General features: G+C 38.2%; 2 protein-coding genes across 3 annotated transcripts in view; one reads left to right on the plus strand and one right to left on the minus strand.

Moving 5' to 3' along the window:
• Nucleotides 1-24,810, minus strand: part of LOC307169635 (SLAM family member 5-like) — a gene marked incomplete at both ends in the record, with an annotated part of 281,304 nt that overhangs the window by 187,024 nt on the left and 69,470 nt on the right. The window lies entirely within an intron of this gene.
• On the plus strand, nt 4,281-16,505 carry LOC307169865 (uncharacterized protein). 2 transcript variants are annotated; one of them, XM_079890742.1, is made up of 5 exons: nt 4,281-4,410; nt 5,069-5,404; nt 6,513-6,854; nt 7,200-7,265; nt 13,807-16,505. In XM_079890742.1, the coding sequence occupies exons 1-5, from the start codon at nt 4,368-4,370 to the stop codon at nt 13,902-13,904; spliced, it is 885 nt and encodes a 294-aa protein (XP_079746868.1). In that variant the 5' UTR covers nt 4,281-4,367; the 3' UTR covers nt 13,905-16,505. The 2 variants fall into 2 exon arrangements, with proteins under 2 accessions (XP_079746868.1, XP_079746867.1); XM_079890741.1 differs by lacking the exon at nt 13,807-16,505 and having other exon boundaries at nt 4,301-4,410; nt 7,200-7,748.

Below are 24,810 nucleotides of genomic sequence, written 5' to 3' on the forward strand. Positions count from 1 at the left end.
CACATTCAACACTGATGAACACACCAGTGAACAGTTTAATGATGACGATGATGATGAAGAACAGTTTCTGGTAATGTTAGGAGTGGGCAGATGAGCTGGAAAACATGAGAGAATAAACATAAATGTGATTAAATCTAGTCAAAATTTTTATTTTCAGTGTAGTAGCATGACGGTGAGTGAGTGTTTCTATCATCTCAAACTATAAAATTATTAAACATGTCAAAATACAAAAAACAATGAAGAATTCAAAGTTCAGTACAAGTTAAACCTAATCAACAGCATTTGTTGCAATCAAAAGCAAATTGTGCTTATTACCACAATTTATTTCCATTTGTCCTGCAGAAAAGCGAAAAAAAAAAGAAAAAAAAATTGCTAACTTTTCATGCGTAAAGTTGTCCAATTATACAATTTTGTCCCTTTGCCAACAGAACACCTACAATTCTAAAACAGCACACAAAAAAAAATTATTTAAATAGCTTTACAGCTGAACTAAAGATAATCATTATTGTGTTTCTATTCCGTTATAAGCTTCACATTCTCCTTTTAAATCCTTACAAAATTGACTTAATTGACTTCCATTGTAAGCGCCTTGTAACCTTGTTTTAATCAACATTATGCTGTCAATTAAGTTTAACTTCTACTGAAGCCAAAATATTCCTTAACAAATAACCAAATTCCAAATAACAAGAATATTTGAAGGACTGAAGAAATTATCTCTATACTCACCATAGACAGAAACACTGAATGTTCTAGATGATCGTTTCGCTCCACTTATCAGTAGTTCATAATCTCCAGCATGTTCAGTTGTGGTGTTTGTGATGGTCAGAGATCCAGTTTGATTGTCCAGCTTCAGTCTGTCTCTGAATCTCCCATCAGGACCATCATATGTGGAGGAAATCCCAGCAGCTTTACTGATTTGAGCTATGAGAGATTTTTCAGCTCCATATTTCCACAGCATGTCTTCATCTTCATGTATTTCAGTAAGATCAGTGTTTAGAGTAACAGAATCTCCCTCCATCACTGACACTGAATCACCAAACACACCTGGAGAACATGAAGAGGTTTAAAGCTGAAATCAGTTTCTAATCTTTACAAGAGACTCAAAATAAGAGGCGACATTTTTATCTTTAATGTATTTTAAAGTTATCGACTTGTAGAGCAATATAAACATTTGAAGTTACATGACAAGTCAATTACAGCCGAGTAAAACTTCAAAGTTGAATTCTATGTATCTCACAATTATATGTGTTAGATTTTATTTAATTTAGATGAACAGAAAATGCAAATCCTATAACTAATCTGAACCGTATAGCAGCAGCTTTATTTCTCTTAAACAGAAAGAAATTAGGTTAACACTTTATTTTAAGCTGATGTAGTTACACGTTACTGCATACTTACTATAGTAATAACAGTAAATTATGCATACTTACAAGTAACTAACCCTAAACCAAACCCTAACTGTAACTCTATAGTAAGTGCATGTAGTTAATTAGTATCACTCAGTTCCTATTTGAGTATGTCCAAACTACGTCAAACTTAAAATAAAGTGTAACCGTAAAACTTACCAATCATACTCCACCAACACAAAAAGAACAAAACAAACATGTCGAATATTTTCTCCAGTGGTTCAGTGAAAACTGATCTAATAAGACTATCTGCTGATAACACTCAATCTGGTGTAAGTCCTCCCCGCCACTGTTTGACCGCCCTATAGTTCACACTTACACACTTGCATGTGTGCTATGATGTCTCCAGCTCAGCTCTGTTTTCAGCTGTTAAGTTGTATTTAGTTATACTTAACAGTTGAAAATAATGCTGTGCTGGGCGCTATACCGGTTTCAATTTTGCGTAAGATATATCTTTCAAATACTGGAATATTCCAGTGCATAGCTGAAACAAATGCTGAATCTATTCAATGGCCACGAAGAGCACTATGTAGAGTGTTTTGAGAGGGTACCTTTATTAACTCCATACCCTTCTTACTAATGGTTATAATTTTATAACATAACAATAAATAACCCACAACTAACTTTCTTTATGGCAATAGAGCCCTATGACGCGGACTGAATCAAGGAATCCAGTCATACATGGAATTTACTCTATAAAGGCCCGTTCACAAGAACAATGATATCAAAATAACGATAACTATATTAGCGTACACACCAGCGGACAATATCATTGTTTATTCTAAACACATGGTTGTCTGTCACTTTAAATGCTCGAGCTCTTTATAGTAGGATTGAAATGATTGGCTGTCAATGTTTTTATCATTCATCAGCTGGATAAAATCGTTCTGAAAGTGATTCCAACGATATCGTTTCTCTGTGCCGTTATCGTTATAGCTGTGGTGTGAACTCTGCTAATCTTTAATATTGAGAATGATTTTTAGACCTATGTCTCACTATATGAGAAAATAGACACATAAACTTCATCTGCAGAGCTACTATGAGAGTCACTTAACGAGCTTCACCATTTCATTTGATAAAACTATTGTAATGTCAGTCATAATCAAACAGAAACATCGGTCTTCATAACAACCCGTCAAAATAAAAGTTCGGATTTAACTTGAAGAAATTATGATAGTGTACTTCTAGAGTGCACTTCTTCAAGTAACAACAACAACAACAACAACAATAATAATACTAATTTATTAATACACACATTAACTCAAAGGTCTTCATTACTCCCCGCCAAAATAAAAGTTTAGAACTTGAAGACATTCTGAAAGAAATATATTACTATTGCACAGTACAATATACTTCTTAAAGTAATAAAAGTAATAATAATAATAATAATAATAAAACATTATTTTTAAGCAATATTACAAAAGTTTTCATACATGTTTCAATTTAAACAGTAAACTTGCCCAAAAATTCAAGGAATTATTACATTCTCATTTGAATTTTCATTTAATTTCACTCTTGACAGTAAAATAAACCACAATAAACAAGGTTCGGTCATGGAAAGAAAAATTAAATACTGTGATATACTGTAAAACTGCCAAAATCTTTACAAATAATGTGATACAGATTTTTGGTCAAAAGGGCCAGTGAAAAACAATCTTTATTAAATGGAAAACATGTTTTTGATGTTAACATTGATGGTTTCTAAAAGGTAGTTTCTGATTGTGTCAAATATGAAAAAGTAGTAATATATTGCATTATTTAATATTAGTCAGCCTCTAAATCTGATGGATTTTAAAATGGCGTTATAATCATTCAGTTTTTGCGAAGTGGCAAAAATCATCGGCCATCTTACATTGCCAGTCTTACTGAAGTCTGACTCTAGCAGCTCATCTATTGAGTCAAACTGAAACTGCTGTGGTCGGGTTTTCTTCAGAAATGTGGTTTGATCTGCTGGATGGACAAACAGCTTTTGCATGAGAATGGCCATTTGTTTGATGTGTGTTTAGTTTGTAGATGATGGGCTTTTTCCTGTCCTGCTGTTATGAACCTCACAGTCACACAGTCTGACTTTCCTCTATAGCTTTACAGTGAAATAAATTAATTTTACACATGTAAAAGAAAAATCATATTTTAAAAATTACAGATGTGTTGAAGTCTGTGTTCTTCAGGTAATGAGGAAATGTTAGATATAGCTTATATATTAGTGTCAGGGTTCTGTCACTTTGGTCTAGTAGTTTATTCTTGGTTTTGTGACAGAGCCCTGACACTCCTGTATAGTCTTGTCGTTGTGTGAGCGCGCACTCTTCTGTTCATGCGGGTTGTTTTGTGTGTTTGTCAGTAGATGTGAGTCGTGACCCATGTGACCTTTGCCGCTGTTTCTATGCATGTTTGCATTTGATGCATTTACGCTGTTTTGACCAGCAGGGGTCACCAGCGTGTGGTGTTTCGAACGCTTCGAAACAGTGAATCATTTTGCGAAGCAATTGGTTCAGGTGATTCAAAGCTTTGAAATGCTTTGTTACTCCAATCACTAGGGAAACCAAGATTTGCAGCAAGATTTTTTTTTTTTTTTTTTTTCAGTAGGCTACCTATTTATTTTATGTTTCACTAACGGGACATTTCATCATGATTGATAAATGTGTAATATATTATTAGCATTTTATTAATGTCTGAGTATTTTAACGTGTTATGTATATATTTCACAAGATTAGGGCTGCTTTTACAAATGTTAGATAGCATAGAAGATATCAAGAAGATAACTGGAGATTTTTGCACTATATATATATATATATATATATATATATATATATATATATATGGACTAAAATTGCTCTCGGTTTTCATCAGGAGCTGTGGGTCCTCCTCCCTATGTCTGACTATGTTACTTTCGTTTTGGAGTCAACGAACGGTAAATGGGCTACTTTTGTTTCCACAGAATCTGCATCAGTGTCAGAGGAGGCGATGAACTTTCTTATTTTCATCCTATTGTGGTTTTTACAGCTTGGTAAGCATGCATCTGTGTCTGGTGATTCTCGATAAAACCGAATGAAGATTGTGACGGATTTTCTTAGTTATACAGCTAAGGACAGCTTTTGGTTTCAGTTCAAAATTCGTTGGCTATAAATGCGCAGTGCGCTGTCATCGACGCAAAGTATTTCGCATGTCATTCTCCAATTGTTAATTCAGGTTACGCGGTCCTCTGTCCTCAGGTCCGAAATCTCTCTCTCTCTCTCTCTCTCTCTCTCTCTCTCTCTCTCTCTCTCTCTCTCTCTCTCTCTCTCTCTCTCTCTCTCTCTCTCTCTCTCTAATCGTGTAATAGATTGTAATAGATGACACAGAACTACGGGCGTGTTTCATTTTAAGAGTTATTAAAAGCGCACTGCTGGGAGAGAGAAACACCCTTTTGGAACCTTTATTTTTAAGAGAGTGAATTTAATATTTTGTTTCTTACTGCTTTGCTGTTATATACTGTGGTCATAGTACATAGTTGTGAGTTTATTTGTGATGTAATTTCTGTAATATAGCATGACGTAATTGATGCTTATTACCAATAAAATGTTTAGATTGTTTAGAAATTTACAGAAAATCAAATTTTACCATGCTTGTTGTATGTGTCCTATACTATAAAGTGATTTATGATTATCTGTTCTTTTCTTCTCCAGGTGTGTTTGGTGTTAAGACAGACAGAGAGTCAGTGTCAGTGATGGAGGGAGATTCAGTCACTTTTCACACTGATGTTGAAACAAACCAACAAGAAAAGATTAAATGGTTTTTTAATAACACCCGCATCGCTCAAATCAATGGAGATCAGAGTAAGATCTGTACAGATGTTCAGTGTAATGAAGATACTGAGATATTCAGAGACAGACTGAAGCTGGATAATCAGACTGGATCTCTGACCATCACAAACATCACAAACACAGACTCTGGAGTTTATCATCTACAGATATTCAGCAGCAACACTATCATTGGAAAGATATTTAGTGTTACTGTCCATGGTGAGTCATTTAACAAATGTTTTAAGACATGCATAATCACAATGTGTTTACATGAGTTACTTTCAGAGCTGTTTATTCTCTTTGCCTGTGTACAGTTGCGTCCCAGACATTTGTGGACTACACTTTGACGTTTTGTTCTACAAAGTTAATAACACACACCCATAGCGAAAACGGGAACTTTGAAGCAGTTTGGTTCATTTTTTGAAAACATACTTTTTTAAAGGGGTCCTTTTATGCCCTTTTATGAAATCTTGATTTTGTTTTTGGGGTGTACTATAATATCTTTTCATCCTTGATTGTTCAAAATGTGCATTATTTTTCACATATTTTACAGCTTCCCAGTCTGTCTTGTCGTCTATGATGAAGCCCCTCCTTCCGAAATACAAAATGTATATAATTTTGATTGTTTAGCTGGCCCAGTGTGTTGTGATTGGCAGCACTCAGCGTGTGTTCGAGAAATGTCCCGCCCCTTCGTAACCACAAGCTCTACTCAGATGTAAATATTAACAATGGCGTCAATTTTAAAACAATTTGAGCCCAATTCAGACCCTGACAATGTTTACGAACAAGAGGATTGTGATGACCGGATTTCATGGACTGACTTTGCAAAAACAAATTTTACAGGAAGTTTCAGAGTGGTTATATATATATTATATACTCGATGGTATACACCATTTAATCATATTTGTCGGAAAACCATGGTAATACAAACAGTAATCGATCACAAAATCACTGATCATTTTCCTAAGAACAGTCTTACAAAAGCAAGAACTTACAGAAGCAACAGTAAACACTACATCAATACTGTAATGTTAGTTAGCAGGCTAGTGAAGGCACAGCTTTGCCTACCATATTTTTCTTTGTTTGTTTTTTTCATTTGTGGATATAGTAATACACTCATTATATTCATTCAAATAAGTTATTTCACCATGGTTAATAAAAGTTAAATGTTGCTTCTCCTCCCCACTAGGGGGACAATCACAATCACTAGGGGACAAATGCAGCAATCACATGTAAATGTCAGAGAGAGAGAGAGCAGAAAGGAGGTTTCAGAATCCCACAGAAGATGCCTCTATCCTATTATACCAGATGTTTATTTGTGTTTTAGATGTTCCTGGTGCAGAGACGGATAAGACAAAGTCCGCGAAGGAGGGAGAATCTGTCACTTTAGATCCTGGTGTAGTGAAAAACCCCAAAGATTTGATGACGTGGTATTTCAATGACAGTCGTTTAGCTGAAATCAGTGGAGATCTGAGTAAGATCTGTACAGATGATCAGTGTAAAAAGAGATTCAGAGGCAGACTGAAGCTGGATCATCAGACTGGATCTCTGACCATCACAAACACCAGAAACACAGACTCTGGAGTTTATTATCTTGAGATCTTCAGCAACAGCAGCATCATCCGCCGCCAGAGCAGCATCAGCATTATCAGTGATGGGACTGGCCCTAGTGAGTAAAATTCAGTCATTCAGTTCATTTTCCCCTGAGCAGGTCTAAAGTTTATCAATGATTTTGTTTTCATTGTGGCCTGTCTGAAAAAGAGAGCTTTGAAAATTAAAGTATAATTGAGATCATTTGTATCACTGTGACATGCATGTCAAGAGACACACTTTTATCACAATTGAAATCTATTAACATAAACAATGCATAAACATCGGTCAGTTTTCCCATGAGCACCAGATGACGCCATTTATCGGTACCATAAATAGCACACAACTGATGAAGGTGGAAAGGCATAAGAATAAATTATTGTCAATCTCTAGTTAATGACTATATATATTTTTTTCATTACAGATTGGATTATGTATTTAATAGTACCAGGAGTTGTTGGTGTTCTGCTGGTGCTTGCAGGTTTAACTGGTGAGAATTTATTTTGTTTGTGTGTGTGTGTGTTTTCTGTGTTTATGTGTGATGTCATTTCATTCAGTCATCATTACACACACATCAGTATAATGATTATTTAAGATTGTGCTGCTTTTTTAGATGTGAAGTTGTTTAGGGAAGATGACTGAAATTTTAGTTAAAAGTTTCATGTTTTAAATCACATGCAAAAAAAAGTCACGTGATGCAGTTATATTTTTGTTTGCCATTTTATAGAAACAATTAAATCCTTATTGAATAGTTTGTGGGTAATTTAATCACAAAGCATCAGACACTGCATTCAAACATGTTGAATTGCTAGTACATAAGATGACAATGTGATTCAGTTTTTCAGATTGAAACTGAAGAGTATTTTGTCAAGTCAAGTCAAGTCAAGTCAAGTATATTTGTATAGCGCTTTTCACAATACAGATTGTATCAAAGCAGCTTCACAGTATTAAATTAAAATAATACAACAAGGTTTGTTTCTAGTGGAATTTATTGATTGATAAAATAAAATAAAATAAAATATCCCCAACTGAGCAATCCAAAGGCAACAGTGGCAAGGAACCGAAAAACTCCATCAAGTGACCTAATGGTGTCCTAAAACTCCATCAGGTGACCTAATGGAGAAAAAAAAAACCTTGGGAGAACCCAGGCTCAGTCGGGGGCCAGTTCTCCTCTGGCATTTATGAACTAGAGGCCGGATTGTAGTTTGAACTGTAAGATTAAAAGTATTATATGAATGCCTGGCCGAAAAGATGTGTCGTTAATCTAGTTTTAAACTGGGAGAGCGAGTCTGAGCAACGAACAGTATCAGGAAGGCTATCCCAGAGTTTTGGAGCTAAATGTGAAAATGATCTCCCTCCTTTGGTTGATCTGGATATCCTAGGTATGACCAAAAGCCTAGAATTTATTGATCTTAAAGAGCGTGATGGATTATAGGGCGATAGAAGATCCGTTAAACAGACTGGAGCTAAGCCGTTTAGGGATTTATAAGTCAGTAGCAATACCTTGTAAATAATACGGAACTTTATAGGTAACCAATGCAGTGGTGATAAAATCGGTGTTATATGATCATATTTTCTTGATCTAGTAAGAACTCTAGCGGCGGCATTTTGGACTAACTGTAGCTTGTTAATTGAGGATGCAGGACAACCAGCTAATAAAGCATTACAGTAATCTAATCTCGAGGTCATGAATGCATGAACTAACTTTTCTGCATCAGAAACTGATAGGATATTATGTAGCTTAGCAATGTTTCTAAGGTGGAAAAGGGCTGTTTTTGTAACATATGAAATATGATTTTCAAAAGACAAGTTGCGGTCTAATATAACACCCAGGTCTTTTACTGTAGAGGATAAAGTAACAGGACACCCTACGATGTTAAAGTTGTATTGTAAGAGGTTTTGTGGGTGGTTTTTTGAACCGATAAGTAGTACCTCTGTCTTGTCTGGATTTAATAAAAGAAAATTACGCGTCATCCAATCTTTTATATCTTTAACACACTCTGTCAATTTGGATAATTTAGCGTTTTCATCTGGCCGTGATGAAATATAGATTTGAGTGTCATCAGCATAACAATGGAAACTAATTCCATGTTTCCTTATAATATTTCCAAGTGGCATCATATACATTGAGAATAACAGAGGGCCCAACACGGATCCCTGCGGCACTCCATAGTTTACTGGAGTTATGATCGATTTTTCTCCATTCAAATAGACAAAATGGTAGCGGTCAGATAAGTATGATCTGAACCAGCTTAATGCTTGTCTTTGAACACCAGTATAATTTTGTAGTCGATCTAAGAGTATTGTATGATCTATAGTATCGAACGCAGCACTAAGATCAAGTAAAACTAGTATTGAGATACAGCCTTGGTCAGAAGCTAAAAGTAAATCATTTGTGATTTTAACGAGCGCAGTTTCTGTGCTATGGTGCGGCCTGAATCCAGACTGAAACTTTTCATAGATGTCATTTTCTTGCAAGAAAGAGCCCAGTTGAGCGGACACAACTTTTTCTAGTATTTTAGACATAAATGGAAGATTTGAAATGGGTCTATAATTTGCAAGATTATTATGATCTAATTGTGGTTTCTTAATGAGAGGTTTTATAACTGTCAGTTTAAATGTTCTTGGAACATAACCTAAAGATAAAGACGAGTTAATAATATTGAGGAGAGGCTCTTCCACTATAGGTAACACTTCTTTCAATAGTTTAGTTGGTATAGGATCTAATAAACATGTTGTTGTTTTAGATGAAATGATAAGTTTATTTAACTCTTTTTGTTCTATAGCTGTAAAGCACTGTAATTGTTCTTGCGGGGTGATAATTGAGGCTGAATAATATGGCGCTGTAACGATGCAGGTTGAAGCAGGGAAGAATGGAGGATCCAAATGCAGCAATAGTCTTTTATTTCAACAAACTCTAAACTTCCCAAATACAGACTCAGGAAACAGGACTCAGGATCAGAACAACCAACATACAAAGTTAACGACAGACAAGGAATAGACTGAAACACAGGGCTTAAATACACAGGACTAACGACGAGACAAGGGACACCTGTGAACATTTAAACAAATGACAACATGGAACACATGGCAGGATCACATGACAAGAACAGGGATCACATGAAAGAGACAGAAACATGACAATGAAACAAAACCCAGAATGTGACAGGCGCGATTGAAGATTGAACATTTACAATTGTGGTTCTAATGTTTTCTATTTTCTCAGTGAAGAAGTTCATGAAATCATTATTACTAAACTGTAACGGGATATTTTGTTCGGGTGATGTCTGTTTATTTGTTAGTCTAGCCACGGTGTTAAATAAAAACCTTGGATTATTTTGGTTATTTTCTATTAGTTTGCGGAGGTGCTCAGCCCTGGCGGCTTTTAGGGCCTTTTTATAACGTGACATACTGGGCCCTATTTTAACGATCTGAAACGCAAGTGTCAAAGCGCAAAGCGCAAGTAACTTTGTGGGCGGGTCTTGGTGCTGTTGCTATTTTCCCGGCGGGATAAATGACTCTTGCGCCCGGCGCAAATCTAAAAGGGGTTGGTCTGAAGTAGCTTCATTATTCATAGGTGTGGTTTGGGCGTATCAGAGCATCATCTCACATTCCCTTTAAGAGCAGACGCGCTTTTTCGTTGGCGTATTGCTATTATAACGGCGGATTTGCCAGGCGCGCGCCAGGAGCGGTTCACAGCCGAGGAGAGCAACACTCTCGTCACAGCCGTAAAAGAGAGAGAAGTAACATTGGGGATGGAGAAACACACCCAAATTAGCTTTGGTTAAACAGGCATATAATAATGTTCAATTCAATTCAATTCAAATTTATTTGTATAGCGCTTTTCACAATACATATTGTTTCAAAGCAGCTTTACAGAAAGTGCATTTCAGAAATATACATAGAGAAATACAGTTAGTTAATCATGTATTGATTTAGGGCATAAACATATCGCCAGCGTCGAGTCGTCTCTTCACAGGCGCCGAGTCGTCTCTGCACGGGTGTTGGAGAATCTGTAGTTTCCATGAGAGGCTGGATACAAACTGGAGCTGACGATCTGTATTTACCTCGGGACTAGCGTCCCGAGATAACAACAGAAAAGCATATGGGAAATCATTAGCGTAGCTGCTGTTCGCAATATTAATGCATTCAATCTGATTCAACTGTAGTATAAAAGGTAAGTATTATGTGAATGCTTGGCTAAAGAGATGCGTCTTTAATCTAGTTTTAAACTGGGACAGCGAGTCTGAGCCTCGAACAATATCAGGAAGGCCATTCCAGAGTTTAGGAGCTAAGTGTGAAAACGCCCTCCCTCCTTTAGTGGACTTAGATATCCTAGGAATGACCAGAAGCCTCGAATTTAGTGATCTTAAAGAGCGTGATGGATTATAGGGCGATAGAAGTTCCGTTAAATACACGGGAGCTAAACCATTTAGGGCTTTATAGGTCAGTAGTAATACTTTGTAATTGATACGGAACTTTATAGGTAACCAATGTAGAGACGACAGAATTGGTGTTATATGATCGTATTTTCTTGATCTAGTAAGAACTCTAGCGGCGGCATTTTGGACTAACTGTAGCTTGTTTATTGAGGATGCAGGACAACCTGCTAATAAAGCATTACAGTAATCTAGTCTCGAGGTCATGAATGCATGAACTAACTTTTCTGCATCAGAAACAGATAGCATATTACGTAGCTTAGCAATGTTTCTAAGGTGGAAAAAGGCTGTTCTTGTAACATATGAAATATGATTTTCAAAAGACAAGTTGCGGTCTAATATAACACCCAGGTCTTTTACTGTAGAGGATAAAGTAACAGGACATCCTTCAAAATTAAAGTTGTATTGTAAGAGGTTTTGTGTGCAGTTTTTTGGACTAATAAGTAATACCTCCGTTTTATCTGAATTTAATAGCAGAAAATTACACGTCATCCAGTATTTTATATCTTTAACACACTCTGTTAATTTAGATAATTTATTGTTATCATCATCTGGTCGTGATGAAATATATAATTGAGTGTCATCAGCATAACAGTGGAAATTAATTCCATGTTTTCTTATAATATTACCAAGTGGTAGCATATATATTGAGAATAGCAGAGGGCCTAACACAGATCCTTGCGGTACACCATAGTTTACTGACGTTATCTTCGATTTTTCCCCATTTACGCAGACAAAATGGTAACGGTCCGATAAGTACGATCTAAACCAGTTTAATGCCTGTCCCTGAACACCAGTGTAGTTTTGTAGTCGGTCTAAGAGTATTTTGTGATCTATAGCAGTGGTTCCCAATCCTGGTCCTGGGGACCCACAGCTCTGCACATTTTATATGTCTCCTTTATCTGACACACCCAGTTCAGTTCATAGAGCTCTTTCCTAACGAGATGATGATCTGAATCAGGTGTGTTAAATGAGGGAGACATACAAACTGTGCAGAGCTGTGGGTCCCCAGGACCAGGATTGGGAACCACTGATCTATAGTGTCGAACGCAGCACTAAGATCGAGTAAAACTAGTATTGAGATAAAGCCTTGGTCAGAAGCTAGAAGTAAATCATTTGTAATTTTAACGAGCGCAGTTTCTGTGCTATGATGCGGTCTGAATCCTGACTGAAATTTTTCATAGATATCATTGTGGGTAAATGTGTAAGCTAGGTGTATGCTTTTATAATAAACTATCTATCTATCTATCTATCTATCTATCTATCTATCTATCTATCTATCTATATATCTATCTATCGTTTGTAATAATATGATTTGCAAAAATGAAAACTGCTGCTTCTGTGTAGATTAGAGAATCAAAGTGTATGCGCGTTGTGCACGCTATACATTATGGTCAAGCATGCGCCCTTAACATAGCATAATGAACAACGCGCAACGCGCCACTGACTTTAGACTAGGTTTTTTCTGGCCAGTGGCGCAATTGTTTTATGGAACAGTAAAATAGCACCAGGGATTGTTTGCGCCGGAACACGCCTCCTTTTTTGCGCTGAACCGCCCAGGGAGCGCAAGTTCATTCCCTAGTTTAGCAACGTGCTTCTGAGGAGGGAAAAGCGCGCTTTGCGCGGTTGCAAAATAGGAATGAAACATGCGTCGGTGTACAAAGTCAATTGCGCTGGGTGCAAGATAGGGCCCACTGTCTTTCCACACGATTCTAAAGACCTTTAAAAAAATTAGTTTGTTTCCATTTATGCTCTAAAATACGGGTTTCTCTCTTTAGAACATGCGTAGTATTGTTGTACCATGGTGCTTTAATTTTCTCTCTAACCTTTTTTAATCTAATGGGTGCAACAATATCCAGTGTTCCAGAGAGAATGGTGCTCATAGTGCTAGTTAGTTCTTCTAATTCATCTGTTTGTTTGGGTTCAGGCAGCAGCTGAGACAGATTAGATAAGCAATTTGAGAAATTATCTATGGTGGATGGAAGGATTGTTCTGCCTGGCCGATAACGCGGCGCCGCATGACATATTACAGCAGTACGTAATATGCAAGTTACCATATAATGGTCAGTGAAATCATCATGAAGAGTATTGTGTGTGTGTGTGTGTGTGTGTGTGTGTGTGTGTCACAGTCACCAGCTAACTGTCACTGTCACTGTCATTGTTACTGTCACTATCATCGCCAATGTCATCTGTTAGTCTGCACTACATTTTCCAGCATCCTCCTTGGCCCACACCTGCACTTCCTTCACCATTACCCGCACCTGCCAGCTATCATCATCGTCTTCACTCATCGTCTTCAGCTGTTGTCTCCATTGTTCATCTGTGTATTTAAGTTCCTCCTTGCTCAATGTTCATTATCGGTTATTGTTTGTGGTTAGTGCACACTGTTTGTGTCTCACACATACTGTTTCGCATCTTGGATTATAATCGTGTTTGGAATAAATCATCTTGTATCCCCTTTGCCGTTTGCAACCTAGGCATGACAGTGTGTGTGTGTGTGTGTGTGTGTGTGTGTGTGTGTGTGTGTGTTTAGCTGAAATATCAATCCTGTTCATTTCCTTTACCTTCTATGAATCTGTTTTCTTCTTACAGGTGAATGGTGTAGAAAACGTACCCAAAAAGAGAACGTCTTGTCTTCCTCAATTAATATTAATTGGACAGATGAAGAGTTTTATTTAATGTATGTGTAATTCTGTTTCAACCATTTAGCTTATAAACAGTGTCATGTGCAAAGTGATGTAAGCATTTGCAATATGTTCATGCGCCATGGATGGACCCCGGCTATTTTGGATCCTCCAAAGCTTAGTTTAGTGTGAAGCTTAGTGATATTGTCCTAGATTTAACTGACTGTGGAAGTTATTCTAGTCATGTTATGCATGTTGGCTACTACAGTACAGTGGACAGCTTTTCAATAGTCCTTTTCTTTTAAATTCACAGGTTTCAGTGTAACTGCACATGAGCCATTAAAGTGGACACACTACTGCCTCACTCCATAGGCTTCCACACAGTGGCCAGAAGCTGTAACTGCAACTAAAATTCCTTTAAATAAAAAAAAAAATATTTGATTGATAGATGGCCGGCCACAAAAGTTGATCATGGCAGGAAAATCTTGGCAAAATATGATTTTCAAAAAAATAATAAAACTTAAATTTTTAAAGTAGGCTTTTTCATACAGAGTCATATGAGTATACATTAATTTCATATATACAGTCAGTTTTGATTAACTATCTATGTTTTCACTAAAATAGGCATCATGCATCCGCGGCTATATTTCATCCAACAGATATTTATAATATAGGCTCATTACTCAAATTTGAGGTGGTGTCCTTGCAGTGATCCGACAGGGTGGCACATCGACCGCGATGCGTGGAGCTCATATAAGTCCAAAGTTACTTCATTTTTGACATGAATACAGTATAGATAAAGCCGAACACATCTTTTCAAAGTATAGTCCGTATATATAAAAATATATTACTGTGGCTTCCTCCCTGGACCTTACAATTATTTATTGTAAGGTCCCAATAACAGCATCCATTTATGATTTTAATAAATATAATCATATAGGCTGCAATGAATGTTTTTATTGTATGCAGTTTTAAAATGTACTACACTGGTGCAAATATTATTAGTTTAAAGAGAATGGAAATAGCATGTTAGTAAAGAGAATGGAAATGGCATGAAGCTCATTAGCTCAAAGGGGAAATATATAGGCCTATATAAAATTATTATATAAGCAACATATATAATTACAGCGGGTTATATTTAATATTTAATTTTGGTGATTAAAGCTAGTTTTAAGGGATACAATTATTGACAACAGGGTGAGTTGAAAGATTATTGGCTTTATTGATTATTATACTCCTGGCCAAAAAGGATAACTTTCTCTATGTTGTAAACTCTATGTTGTACGAACAGTACAAAAGCTTGTAGCAAGATCGAACGTTTAAGTGACTGATCTGTGAACTGCAAACATAGAGACAATCAAGTGCGGATATAAAGGGTTTAATAAATGAAACTATAAAACTAAACTAAGCAGAGCTTATATAGAATGAAGAAAATCAAAGGAAAAGAGAGAGAAGAAAAAAGAATGGACAATGTTAACCACAACCTATGAGATTCAAAATCACCTTCTTAAAAGAGGTCAAACTCAGAGACGCATCTAAAGATTGATAAAACTGTTATTTGCATTGGCTTTGGTGCTGAACAAGAGTCCTGGATGTGTGTAGAATACAGAGATTCTTCATGAGTTTGTTATGCATGAGCTGAAGCGTTCATTGAACTGAAAGTTAACTTGAAAGTACATTTGTAAAGTAAGTCAGTAAGTAAAGTAAAGTCAGGAAGAAGTGTCTTGTGTTATGTGCTTATGAAATTAACGTCTTAAACTGCTGATCTTATAACCTTAGTATTTTCACTATATTTTGGATATTAATATCCGCTGCAGAGTTGATAGTTATACGGCCTGTTTAATTGAGAGCTGGACGATTCATTTGTTCGTCCGTGACTCTTTCAAAATTCCCTATAAAATGAACAATTCTCTTTGAGCTAAACTGACCTGTTTCACTTTCAGAAGCATCACGAAGCAACGTTTCGAAAGCGCCCCCTCACTAAGGGTCATTTACAAGACACCGTCTTCAACTAAAACGTAAAACGTTTTATGCATTTTGGCCATTCATTTACATAACAATGGTGTTTCGGAGGCCTGAAACTGCAAACTTTTGAAAACTGTTTTCAAAGTGTTTTCAAAAACAATACCGTTATAAACAAAGAAAACGCAAATTAGTGAAAACAGTGACGTCAGGCACATGCGTATTACGTGTTCAGTCTGAAGATGTGAAGTATTCCTTTACAAAGTGATGTCGCCAACTACTGGCCTGTGATGTCGCCAACTACTGGCCTGATGTGAATAATGCAGGGTTAAAGGCGTTTTTTGCGGATCTGGTTATTTTGACAACGCTGTCATCTGTACATGGAAAAAGCAAATGAAAAAAAAAAAAATTCCCAAAAATTCAGTTTTTAGTACATCGTTGTTGTGTAAATGCACCCTAAGCTAGGTCATGCCCGTACTTGTAGCAGGTGGGAAGCACATATAGCCTAATAGGAAAGTCTGCTTGTTGATTACAAAGTATTTGATTACAAAGTCAGTCATGTGTTATTGTACCTTCACTCATTGTACATTGATTTTGTATATGCTATTCAAATTCCTGTTTTGTCTTGTTTTTTTGTTTTTTTTGTAATTGTGTCTTGTTTTTTCCTCAAAAAATCTAAACATCCTCAAAAATAAAATGTATAAAATTGCCATGGTGCTGACTCTTTCTTTTCCAGGAATGCACTAAATATTTAAATGTACTGCCTTGTTCCTTTAGTTGATCTTTAAAAGTTATTTTATTAGTGATTCTAATTTAACAAAAGTTTCAAAAGCCAAACACAGAAGTGATGCAAGCAAGCATATGTTGCGAAGGCATTGTAATGCATGGAGTCGCTATTGCATGCAAGTAAACTGTTAGTTTCATGTTGGCATTAGCCCTTCAACTGCACGCTGTTTTCACACCTCTATCATGCCCTCTCAAATGCACATCAACCACATGTTTATTTATAGGCACTCTTATGCACACACTTTTTGTTTAAGCAACTGATCAAACCACACGTATATATTTAAGAGCATCAGACCACAGGTTTCAGACTCTCAAACTGAGCTGGTCCCAGTAGGGATGTTGTGAAGTTTAGAGCTTTTCCATAATTTGTGCTCAGATACATGGATTCTCAACAACCCCAGAACTTGTCCACAACTTGTAAAGATCAGAGTTCACAAACTGAAACCAAATACTCAGAGGTGCTCACTAGTGAATGGGACTATAGACTACTCTCGTGCAGACAGACGCATAGTCCACGTGATTCTCCTCTGAAGCTGTCTGTAACAAAAAACATTAAACAAGATACAAAAAGAAAATTAATAAATGTTTCAAATGAAAGGAATTCAGATGCATAACAGCAAGTGTGATTTACCAGGCTAAAACAAACACTGTGGCAAATATTTTTATTATTGGATAAAGGAAAGAACTGCAGGAATGAAATTGTCCCAAATATTATTCAGTTTGATTGGACACACAAACTATTGGAATCAACATCCTCTTCCATTTTAAACGTCCATTTATTTAGCTAACTATGCATGATATGGTTAATACTTGAGTTGTCATCTAGGTTTTTTCATCCCCTGCTGTCTGCTATCATAACAGATCTACTACCTATTTTTTTGGGTCACAACCCATAAGCTGAGAACCACTGATCTACTCAACCCATCAGAGCAGAAGAATAAAAACTCATCTTAATCGTATTTGTGTGTCAGATCATCATATAAAGCACACACACCTGCACTCATGCACACAATAAGACAGAGAAATAAAAATTAACTTACCAGTTTACGTGCATTACGTTTGTAGAATGTCGGATCAGCGTAAGTGATCTCTTCATCACGAGTCTGCACTGTTTCATCATCATCATCATCATCATCAACAACAACTATAACCATAAAAATAGGCATTAAAAACAAAACTGAAATTTAACTAAATCTTTGTATTCAAAAAGTTAAAGTGTTAATGTATGTGATTAATGTCAGATAAAATTGCCAAAACTGTCTCCTAACTTGCTTCTAAGGTAGTTCCCTAAACAGGTTATGTGTGTATGTAGCGCCATCTAGTGTCTTAGATATACACATATATATTGCAAATTAAGTGTAATTCACATAAATGGTCAAACTCAGTACTACACTAAATATTTATAATTCTCTCCTATAAGCAGTAAACACTTGCCTTCTTGGTCAGTTTTTCTGTTTCCTGCAGATCCAGAATATCCCGAATCCTGCAACAATCATCAGAGATCCAGCAGAGATCAACACTATCAGAGACACTGAGACTGGAGAAACTGAAGGAGAGAGTGTGTCTGGCTCTGTAATGATGAAGAAAGAAGTGAATGCGTCAGTCTGATCTACAACAGAAGACAGAGATCAGGTCAGTAAACACACACATATATCATCAGTGCTGTGGTACCTGCACATGTGTGACAGAGTGTGTTGATGTCCAGATGTGTGGTCTGGTTGCTGATGGGATTGTTCAGCACACAGCTGTAGGTGTTTTTATCCTGATATTCCACCTCCAGAGGTAGAGAGAGACTGATGCTGAGATCACACACACTGATGCTGGACAATACACTGATTCCTGCGTACCAGGAGAGAGTCGCATCACTCACATTCAACACTGATGAACACACCAATGAACAATTTGATGATGATGATGATGATGATGATGATGAACAGTTTATACTGATGACAGGAACAGGCAGAGGAGCTGGAAAACATCAGAGAATATAAGCAATAAGGATAAATCTAATAAAGTGTGTTTGTCATCCCACACTGAAATCATTTTATAAATTAGTTGCAGTAACAAGAAGAATATATGAACGTTTTGGACATACAGTATGACGTCTCACCATAGACAAAAACACTGAATGTTTTTAATGTCAGTTTTGCTCCACTTATATCTAGTTGATAAACTCCAGTATGTTCAGTTCTGGTGTTTGTGATGGTCAGAGATCCAGTTTGATCGTCCAGCTTCAGTCTGTCTCTGAATCTCCTATCAGGAACATCATATGTGGAGGAAATGTTATGTCTCTATTGATTTTAGCTATGAGAGACTATTCAGCTCCAAAAGACCACAGTATGTCTTTATCTCCATGTATTTCAGTAACATTAGTTTGTAAAGTGACAGAATCTCCCTCCATCACTGACTGTATTTCATTTGTCTCAGAACTGAACACACCTGTAGAACACAAAAATGTTTTAATCCCAGATCAGGGTTCTTTTTTTGTTTAGAAAGTCTGAAATCCAAGGTGAATTCAAGAACAGCAGTAAAGACTTAAAATATGTATGAACAGACAGATAAGTGTGATCTTTATATTTAAAGTTATCAACTGTAGAGTGCCGAGTTTAATTCTGCAGTCAATCAGTTTGATTTGATTGATTTGGGAAGAAAAGTAAATATGAACAGTAGAAATAGATAGTGTTCTGAAACAGAAAGAAATTAAGCGGTAAATATGCTATTTTTAACTTACCAAGATGCCTCCTGCACAAACAAAAGAAAAGAAACACGTGAAGCATTTTCTTCAGTAGTTCAGTGTCTGATGTAATAAGACTATATCCGCTGGAAACAGTCAAGCTGGTGTGAATCGACAGAGCTTAACCCTTCTAATGCACACACATGAACTGCATTTACATATAAACATTCATCTGGCTCTTATTGAGACTTTAAATGTACTTATATAGAAAACAATTCTTCTTTTTGATAATTTAACATTGATTAATACTGAAAGGCATAATTGCCTGGCTGATATGTACAAGTATAAGAGTGCAATATTGGGTATATCTTTCTTAGAATTTGAGGTAAAATAAATATCATGGACTTTAAAATGACCCACAATCATTTAGTTGTAGTGAATGATAAGACAGGTAAAATCATCTCCCATCTCTCATTGCCGGTCATACTGAGGTGAGACACTAACAGCTCGATGTCTGAGTCAGACTGAAACCTGTGGTCTGATTTCTTCAGAAACATGATCACATGAAAACACAATGATCATATGTAACAATTCAAAGGTTTGGAACAGTTTTCCCCCTGTTGTTTGTTTAAATTAATTTGTTATTATGATTAATGTGATGATCAGTAAAGGTAAATACTTGTTTCTATTTGGTTAAAAAAAGGCTTTTGAGCTTTAAAAAGTATTTGTTTGATTTCTTTATACCTGATTGCACCTTTATTGATTTATATTATTATATCACGTGATTATTTAACATTGTTTCTTTTATTTTTTCTATAGTTGTTTTTCTTTTTTTAATGTATTGTATTGTATTTGTACTGTACAATTGTACTGTTGTATGCATAATGGCATAAATGTTGTACTTGCATTTGTACGAAAGTGTATTTAAATAATAACAACAATAATAATAAATATAGGCTAACTTTACTTATGCTAATGCTCATAAATCTATTTTTATAGCAGTAAAAATTATAGCTGTGTAAAAATAATATATTATTTCATGTTTATCAAAATAAAACATTATAAAAAATATAGAACCCACTTTATTCTTATATTAATATAGACTTATAGTGTTCATTTTTTCTAAGGCTCACACGATTGATTGAAAAGTGCTCTATGTTTATTTGACAAATATGCTGAATCCACTTTCTTTGTGATAAAGCAAGCCAACGGAAGCAGTCACGGCTCCTTGAATTAAATATAGTGTAAGGAAGTGGGGAAAGTGTGTGTGTGTGTGTGTGTGTGTGTGTGTGTGTGTGTGTGTGTGTGTGTGTGTGTGTGTGTGTGTGTGTGTGTGTGAATGAACTGTAAAAAAATTCTAACCCTCCCAAATCAAAAATTTCAAGTGACCGATAACATCTAAATTTTTCAGTTGGCCCAAGTGAAATTCTGTAAATGATCAAATTAAATTTACAGATTTTCACTTGGGCCAATTGAAAAATTTAGATGTTATCGGTCACTTGAAATTTTTGATTTGGGAGGGTTAGAATTTTTTTACAGTGTGTATTAGTGGGAGAGGGTAAGGAAAATGGACTGTAAACCTATTATCTGATCACGATGAAGAGCAGAAGCTGGTGGTAATGCACCAATAAGCTAGATGCCAACCACAGAAAAACAATAAAACTGATGTAGCCTTCCCACCAGGTAGAATATTGTGGCTCACAAGGTAGAAATCTGTCTAGGGGATTTCAGATTTACCCACTTCCCTGGTAAAGGTACATTTCCCTTCAGTCACAGTAGTGACAACTATAACCCAGATCTCAGATCTTCACCTGATAGTGTCAGATTAGACACTATCCTAAGAGCACGAAGCTACAAAGAGCCCACACCCAGAACAAAATGAGCTACCGGGGTTCTCGTGACATCGAGCCGGTAGTATCTGACAAATGTATGGGGAGAGGCACATATGTCCTGCAAAGAGACTCCCTTAAATAGAGCCCAAGAGGCAGCCATGCCCCTAGTGGAGTGAGCTCTGATGCCCTCTGGAGGCTGCACTCCCTTAGACTCATATGCCAACGATATAGCTTCCACAAGCCAATGAGAAAGGCGTTGTTTAGAAATGGGGTTCCCTGAGTAAGGGGGGCCCCAAGAGATGAAAAGCGGGTCGCTTTTTCTAAACGAGCTGGTCCTGTCCAAGTACGCCCGCAGGGCACGTACAGGGCACAACGTGTTCAACCTCTGCTCTTCCGTGGAGGAGAAAGGAGCTGGGTGAAACGCGGAAAGCTCAATCACCTCACATGTGAATGCCAGGAAGCATTTTGGCATAAAGGCTGGGTTGGGCCTGAGAAAAACTTTATCTCCACTGAGAGAGAATTTAGTGCACGAGGGATGAAAAGAGAGTGCATGCAGATCACTGACGCGCTTGGCAGATGCCAGGGCCAGGAGCAGAGCTGTCTTTAAAGACAATGTCTTAAGGGAAATGCTTCCCAGGGGCTCAAAAGGCTGATAAACCATCGCTTCCAGCACCATGGAGAGGTCCCACTCAGGAACTACTCTCCTGGGTACCGGAAGAGAGCGGCGTGCGCCCTTCATAAACCTACGAATAAGGGGGTGTTGCCCCATCGTAGAGCTGTCAAATCCCACATGACATGCAGCGATAGCCGCTAAATAGACCTTAATAGTGGAAAAAGATCTTCCCTTATCCATAAGATCCTGCAAAAAGCATAAAATGTCAGTGGTAGAGCACAGATATGAAGTTAATCATCACCCTTCACACCACTCTTCAAACACCCGCCACTTACAGTCGTAAAGGGGCCGTGTCGAAGATGCCCTGGCACCCTGAATAGTGGCCACAACACGTGGGGGGAGCCCCAACACGTTTAAGTTGGCCCTCTCACGGGCCAGGCCCAGAGGGCCACCCTGTCTGGGTGCGGGTGGTAAATTTCCCCGTTCGCCTGGGATAGCAGGTCCGTGCGAAGTGGGAGGGACCACGGCTGGGGATACAGCAAAAGGATAATCTCTGAGAGCCACGGTGCCTTGGGCTACCTGGGAGCTATCAGAATCATGGTCAAGCTCTGCTCCCTCACCCTGGCCAGAGACGGCGTTATGAGGCAAAGGGGAGGAAATGCGTAGAGCAGCACGTTCGGCCACGGATGTGCCAGTGCATCCACGCCGAGTGGGACGTCCTCGTCCCGTAGCGAGAAGAACATAGGACAATGGGCATTTTGGCGCGAGGCGAAGAGATCTATGGTTGCCTGGCCTAACCTCCTCCACAGTAGACCCACTATCTGAGGATGGAGGCGCCAGTCCCCGTAGAGAGGGTTTCCCCTTGACAAGAGGTCTGCGCCCCTGTTCAGTATGCCCAGGAAATGCGTTGCCCGTAACGACAGAAAGTGCCGCCTGCTCCATACTAACAGCTTGAGAGCGAGAGCATGCAGCTTGGAGGAGCGCATCCCCCCTGGCGGTTGATATATGCTACGGCTGTTGTGTTGTCGCAGCGCACCAGCACATGTTGGCCCTGCAAGTGGGGCAGAAAGTAATTCAGAGCCTTCCACACCGTGAGGAGCTCTAAATAATTTATATGGGCTGAGTGAAGTGTGCTTGGCCACACACCATTCACTGTTCTGCCCTCTTGCGTGGCTCCCTATCCTGTTAAGGATGCATCTGTCACTACTGCTTTCCGCAGCATAATCGCCCTGAGAGGGGTCCCATGCGCATAAAACTCTGCATTCCTCCAGTGGCGCAGCGCTATTGTGCACGTGCGCATCACTTTGACAGAGCGGCGGAGATCGCGTAAAGGGCTGAGGTGAAGAGATAAAAACCCACTTCATGAACGCCCTCATTCTCAGAAGGCCCAAAGGCAGGACATGAATAGCCGCCGCCATAAGACCATGTAACCTGAGACATGCGCGATAATGTACTCTCGCTCCTTCTCTGAATTGTGTGAGGCAATTCATTAAGGAGAGAATGCGCTCTTGTGACAGACGCGTGCGCATTTTACCCGAATTCAGCTCCAGGCCCAGAAAAATTACTCTCTGCGTGGGAGTGAAATTGCTCTTGCTCACATTCACTCTGAAGCCGAGCGCTGTGATGTGCGCAAGTACTAGGGGTTGCACGACTACTGATTTCTGCTAGTCGATTTCTTATCAAAACAATACTCGAGTTACTCGACTACTCGTCGTTCATGCTACTGTAAATGAAATAGCTAGATCTTATCAATAAACATTTATTAATTCATAGCCTAATGCAACAATTACATAAGTAAACTCTCAAAACATTATAATTATGACATTTCATTTTTAAATTTTCATGTACAAGTCTAAAGCCAAATAAATAGCCGTTCTTGCCTTTCATTTCAGACGTCTGCTTCTAGGGGCCGTTCACATATCGCGTCTTTTCCACGCTCAAGGTCGTTATTTCAAATGTAGGCGCGCGGCGAGCGCGCAAAGAAACATGGTGCGCTAGTTTTTCCAGGCGGGTTTTTCCTTCTCATCTCCAGAAATATATCTAGTAGTAAAGCTAATGCAAGGGCTAGAAATAAATGAATCCTTTGCTGAATGATACTTCCTCGTCGTCATCATGGAGAGCGCAGTTTGGTTGCATAGCGACGACAGACGCCGCGGGAGCGCAAGCGCTTGTAGGAGACAGCGGCACGGCCACGCGCGCTTTCCACACGTTTTTAGACGCAATATGTGAACGGCCTCTTGCAGAGTTGGCCAATTACAATATTTTTGTCATCCTTGATGAAATACTTCCACACATCTGACGCGTGGTGTCTGTTGGTGACGTTCGACATTTTTAATTCATTTATGGTTAATGGACGCTCGAGTAGTCGATTGTTTCCGACAGCGTCGAATAGTGGTTGAAGTAGTCGATCTATCGACTACTCGACTAGTCTATGCAAGCCCTAGCAAGTACACAGGCAGTGTTTTGCATGACGATTTCTCTCGAATCGGCTATAATAAGCCAATCGTCTATGTAAGTCAGGATTTTGAGCCCCGCTATTTTTGGCTAACCCTGCCTCCACACACAGACAAAATGTTCTCGGGCTGAGAGCTAGGCCAAACGGAAGCACTGTGAACTCGTAACATATGCCTTGAAAGGCGAAACGAAGAAGCTCTCTTCTGTGTGAGAAAAGATAACTCCGTTGAAACGTGGAGGTTTTCTGGCAAACTGAAGCCTGTAGCCCTTCATTGTGGTGCGCATCACCCAATCTGGGGGCGACACAGACTGCCAGGCTGTCACGTGTGACATGAGGGAGCCCACACTCACCGGAGAATTGCTTAGGGCTGGCAATACAAGCGGATTGTTCATTTGTGATACAATGGCGCCATCTAGTGGACAACTTAGGGGCGACATGTAGGATTTCTGAGGAACAACAGCACGGGGCATAGCTTCCGCTCACAGTGTTAGATAATTCTGTTGTTTTTTATTTTTGAAACACACACAGGGATATGAACCTTTATTGAATGTGTGAGAGGTTGTTTGTGCAAACTGTGAAGAGACTGTGGTTGAGCACTTTTCAACAGTGTTGGGGCACTTTTTGGCAGTGAATTTCCCCCTAGTTCTGAA

Source organism: Squalius cephalus (genome assembly GCF_949319135.1).
Source record: "Squalius cephalus genome assembly, chromosome: 13".
In the NCBI taxonomy this organism is placed as follows: Eukaryota; Metazoa; Chordata; class Actinopteri; order Cypriniformes; family Leuciscidae; genus Squalius; species Squalius cephalus.